Source organism: Onychomys torridus, unplaced genomic scaffold, assembly GCF_903995425.1.
Source record: "Onychomys torridus unplaced genomic scaffold, mOncTor1.1, whole genome shotgun sequence".
Classification (NCBI taxonomy): Eukaryota; Metazoa; Chordata; class Mammalia; order Rodentia; family Cricetidae; genus Onychomys; species Onychomys torridus.
This window is the reverse complement of record NW_023414053.1, coordinates 3,450-8,889: the sequence shown is the minus strand read 5'-3', so window position 1 is coordinate 8,889 and position 5,440 is coordinate 3,450. Positions and strand designations below refer to the sequence as shown.

Genomic DNA, 5,440 nt, shown 5'->3' with positions numbered 1-5,440 from the left:
TAGGAAAGAGTAGAGGATTGAAAACAGTGAGATCATTGTGGAAGTAGCAGGGGATAGACAAGAGTGAGAGCATATGGAAAATAGCAGGGGATAGACCACAGTGAGAGCACAGGGAAAATAGCAGGGGATAGACCATAGTGAGAGCACGGGGAAAATAGCAGGGGATAGACCACAGTGAGAGCACAGGGAAAATATCAGGGGATAGACCATAGTGAGAGCACAGGGAAAATAGCAGGGGATAGACCACAGTGAGAGCATAGGGAAAATAGCAGGGGATAGACCAGTGAGAGCACTGGGACAATAGCAAGAGACAACTTAGAACAGTGAGAATATCTCCATTACAAGTGTGGTGAATAGCTTGAGGGAGGGAAGAGCCTGGAGACCGGTGTGGAGGCTTTGAAATGTTTAACTAGTACTTGTGGGTAGGGATTGAGGGAGCCTGGAGACTGGCATGGGCTTTGATATGCAGAAAGGTGCCACTCATATGTGTTAACTGGAAAGCCATTGGCCCATTTTGCCAGAAGTAAGGGAAATGAGTCCTTTCGTTCACAGCAACTGAGTTCACAGATTCCCCAGGAATGCTGGCTTTTATCTAAATACTTGAAAACCTCTTATAGTCATACATTAGAGCAGAATCCTTGGGAATCATTCAACTGATGAGTGGAGGCAGAAAACATACCTCAAAAAGTGGTGAAGATAATTGAGTCTACAGATGCTGTGAGTGTGGGGAGGAAGAAGGACAGAAAAAGGATGGGTGTGGGTACAACAGTGTTGGGAAGAAGTTCTTGACTCCTGCAGCACTTGTGGCTTCACTGAACAATTTACTAAACAATTCAATATATCTAGCTAGAAGAGGGTTTTGCAAATTGACAACCTGAGGTTTAACGTGATGAATATGATAAATTACACTCATTTGACCATTATTCATCATGTTCATATATTGAAACATCACATTATACTCCAAATGGTGCAGTTATTTAATGTCAGTTAAGCATAAAAGTACACAGGAAGGAATGGACTTGAATCAAAGCACAGAGGCAGAGCAAGACAGATCTCAGAGTTCAGGACTATTGATCCATATTGAGATTTCCATGACAGTAAGGACTAAATAGAGAAACTAGCCCTCAAATAACAAAAATAAAATAATAAATAAATAGAAAAAAATCTGAGCAGTTCAGAGACAGAGGCAAATGGATTTATGAGCAGTCAGGAACACCCTGGATAGAAATGAACATGTAGTATGGCCTGGTAACAAAAATCAATGTTAAAAATTTGGAGACTGGAAATTTTCCTATGAAGTACATGTAGATTTACAGAAATTTTGATTCTAAGCATTAAGAGTATTTAAAATATAGCCATAGAAGAAAAAGGAAGACAGAAGGTTAAATCCTATAATCTAAAAAATATTGATGTTTGGTTTATTAATTTATTTTTTTAAGAAGAGTCTCAAGTTCCTGGTCTCAAACTCATGTGTAGTTGGGGATGAAGAGAGGTAGTGGGCGGGGTTGTGCCACACCCTTAATTCCACCACCTCTCTCCCTCTCTCTCTCTCTCTCTCTCTCTCTCTCTCTCTCTCTCTCTGTGTGTGTGTGTGTGTGTGTGTGTGTGTGTGTGTGTGTTTTACTGACTGACCGAATCTCATGGAGCTGGGGTGGTCTTGAACTCCTGATCTTCCTACTTCCTCCTCCCTCCTCCCAAGTGCTGGGATTAGAGGTATGGGCCAACACTCCCTGGCCTCTATGCTGAACTAGTGCCTGGATCTGCCCTCTGATCTTCAGGGCATCTTTTGTGATTGGGGCATAAACAAAATATCACCATAGTCATCCTCAACTACATAGTGCTTAGAGACCAGGCAAAATAAGACGATAAAAGAGGTTTTCATTTCCAGCTCTACTGCCAGGAAATGCAAAGGGTAGAAAGAAAGGTAGCTTTGACATATCACGCACAATAATACTGTGGCAAAGCGTTGCAAAAGGTTAAATGAAAGAAGCAGCTGTAAGGGATATAAAGTTGAGTGCAGAACCTGCCATGTGCATAAAATATCACAAAGGAGTGGAAATAAGCAAAAATGAAAATGCAGAAAAACAAAACACTGGGGTCATGAGATCTTCAGGAGCATTTTATTTTTATTTTTCCACCTCTCAAGCCTACATGATCATATTCCGTTGCCAGCTTTTTTATAACTTTATTCTTTAATTTAATTTTACATGTCAGCCACGGATTGCCGTGTCCTCCATCCTCCGGCCACCAACCCCACTCTCCCCTCACCCCACCTCCCTTTCCCATCTCCTCCAGGGCAAGGACTCCCCTGGCGATTCAGCTCAGCCTGGTAGATTCAGTGCAGGCAAGTCCAGTCCCTCTGCTCCCTTCACCCAGGCTGAGCAATGTGTCCCTGCATAGTCCCCAGGTTCCAAACAGCCACTCAGGACAGGTCCAGGTCCCACTGCCTGGGGGCCTCCCAAACAGTTCAAGCTAATCCACTGTCTGACTTATCCAGAGGGCCTGAACCAGTTGGGGGCTCCTCCTCAGCTCTTGGTTCAGTGTTCATGTGTCTCCACTAGTCTGGCTATTTGTCCCTGTGCTTTTTCCAGTCATGCTCTCAACAGTTCTCACTCATACAATCCCTCCTCCGTAGAGCCGAATGGACTCCTGGAGCTCTACCTGGGGCCTGGCCATAGACCTCTGCGTCCCCTTTCACCAATCATCGGATGAGAGTTCTACCACTACAGTTACGGTGTCTGGCTATCCGATCACCAGAGTAGGTCAGTTCCGGCTCTCTCTCGACCATTGCCAGTAGTCTACTGTGGAGGTATTTTGTGGAATTCGGTAACCTTTCTGGTGCTTTGCTTCTCAAAAGGGTCCCTAAGGTGGACCCTCTGCCCTTAATAGGTTTTGGTGTCATGGGGGTGGGTGAACCTTCTCTGAGGAGATCTTGACCGAGAAAGATAACGTCTCTGTGGAGGTGACCTTGACCGAGATCTGTGACAAGCTCCAGATCTGGACCCTGAAGGGTGGTGACGTCTCTCACCTCTGCCTCTCCTGGGGAACCAAGGTGATGGCGAAGAGAGGCCAGAGTGTGGGCGGCTGGAGGATCCAGAGTAAGAGCTGGACCGTGTCGAACCAGATCTGGAATTTGAGTCAGTGTATGCGCTTCCTGGATCCGATGAAGCAGTACAGGGAGACCGAGGCCTGGAACAGGAGCGCCTACGCTTCCTCTGAATCTTTTCGTACCCCGTCGACGCCTTAGGAAAATCATTGGTAAACTCGGCTAGCCTGGACTTTTCCTTCTCCTCTTCCCTCAGTCGTCGCTGCTCTCTATAGAATTCTTCCCTGGACAAAAGCCGTGCTGGCGTTGTAGGTGTGGTGTTTAGGTGAGCAGTCTGCACTCCTGACGACCATACCCAAGGTTTCCAGGTACTGGCAGGAGCTGGTGGAAACCCTGGACCGGGGACACTGTATCCTGAAGGCTTCTGCTGGCCAGGAGGAGACCCAATAGAGACCTGTGGGGCAGGGACACCTGGAGGAACAGGCACACAGACCAGAGAAGCTGGGAGCGAGGGGCCTTGAGGCCTCTGGGATCTACGGCTGTGCTGTCTCCCGCGCTCTGTGCTCCTGGGACAACTTCCTTCCCCTCTTCTGACTTGCTGTGGTGGAGAAACCAGGTAGCCAAACTCGTGGAAATGTCCCGAACCTGGTGGTCCACCACCTGGATGAGCAGCCCTTCTTCTTACCGGACCGGCTGTGGGGATCCGCTGTCCCTGCAATGATGACTGTCCCAACAGAGATGGAGTTCCAAGGACGGGCACCTGGTGGCCCTTTTCCTCAGGAAGAGCAGCAGTTGCAGTTGAGGGGACTCCCTTGGAATGTTCTGGTTCCACCGCTGCGGCTAGTGAGAATTTATCACGGGCCTCCCGAGAAGGGCCATCTAGCTTTTCTGAATGGACTGCTCCAGACACCGTCCCAGGCAAATCCGGTTCCGGACCTGGGCCAGAAGATGGATTTCCAGGCACAGAAGGAGCCAAGGAAGATGGACTGGAAGTGAGCGAAGATACAGAGGGAGCTGGGCCCGCTGAAGAAGAGGTCACTGGGATCCTCAGGGGATCCTGCTGCCTCGATACTGGGCTTCTCATCAGAGGCTCTGCTTTCCCCTGAATGAGTGGTCTTGGTGGCAGGACTGGGGGTGGGGCTGGAGCTAAATGTTTGCCGGGTCCTTTGGTATAGCCAGTTCCCTTTCCGAAGTTAGCAACAGCCTGTCGTAAACACTTGTTGGCAGTTAAAGCATCTGGAGAAACATCGTTCTGGTGACACGTTGGACATGTATGTTCATCTGATTCCAGGAGGGCTGTCCTAATGCATTCATCACAGTAACTGTTGCCACAGCAGGGGATGATGGCGGCATCCACCATGAGGTCCTTGCAGATGAGGCACAGGAGCTCCCCCGGGATAGGACGGTCTTCTTGTGAAGATGAAGATGAGGATGATGGTTCCCTTGGACACAAGGGTGCCTTCTCTTTCTTCCCCACAGCATAGGCCTCCGCATCCATGGTTGGTATTGCATATTTGCCAGTGTTGGTAAGCAGTGCACCCTTCGCGTTAGGATCTTCCACCTCAGTCAGAAAACTTGTAGGAATTCCAGTGCTCCTTCTGATTCTCCGGCCAGTCTGCAAGTTCTTATCCCCGTTTGTTGGGCAACTCTTAACATGATGACCGGGGACACCACAACGAAAACAGGTATAAGATGGAGGTGGTGGACCTAGAGGTTTCTTCACGGAACCCATTGGGCCGTATTCACGGCCACATTGCAACATCATCGCTTTGATTTTGTCTTCCTCCGAAGCGTTGGCTTCAGCCAGATTGGCAGTCTCTGTGAGCTGGGCCAGAGAAATAGATGCAGAAGAGTCAGCGGTGGCCTGTTTGGTTCCCGTCACTGGTTCAGTTCGACTTAGAGCGTATGTCTTCCTAGCCGACCTAACACCTCCAGGAGGAATTCTTCTGACAATGACAGATGTGTTTTTAGGAACTGGCGCATTGTCATCCGTATATTCTTCTTCCGTCTCTGCGTTGAAGATCCACAGATCGCTATTGGCAGCTTTCAGTCTTTCTCTCCCCATAATCTGCTTCTTTAAGTCGCACAGGGAGATATGGAGCCCATCAAAGACGATCATGTCATAGTTGGGTTTAGAGGAAAATTTATAGTGCACACAGGGCATGGTGGCAGAGGATTCCGTGTGCTGGGCGCCGCTCTGAACCCTGACCTTTGCAGCTGGGACTCAAGTCAGCCCCGGGACCTTGATTTAACTCCTGTCTTCCAAGACGCTGTCTCAGAATAGAGCTAGCTCCGAGGGCTAGAGTCAAAGACTCTTACTCTGAGTCTCGTGCGTTTGTTCCCCACACTGGCTACCAGCTAAACCACCAGTTCTACTTGGTTCCGATAATAAAT

The 5,440-nt window shown here is 48.6% G+C and overlaps 1 protein-coding gene across 1 annotated transcript; it reads right to left on the bottom strand.

Moving 5' to 3' along the window:
* Positions 1-2,798: 2,798 nt before the first annotated feature.
* LOC118576689 (E3 ubiquitin-protein ligase RBBP6-like) lies at positions 2,799-5,210 on the bottom strand. Its single transcript, XM_036176898.1, is given in 1 exon segment — positions 2,799-5,210. A coding segment is annotated over 1 exon segment (2,412 nt).
* Positions 5,211-5,440: the final 230 nt, after the last annotated feature.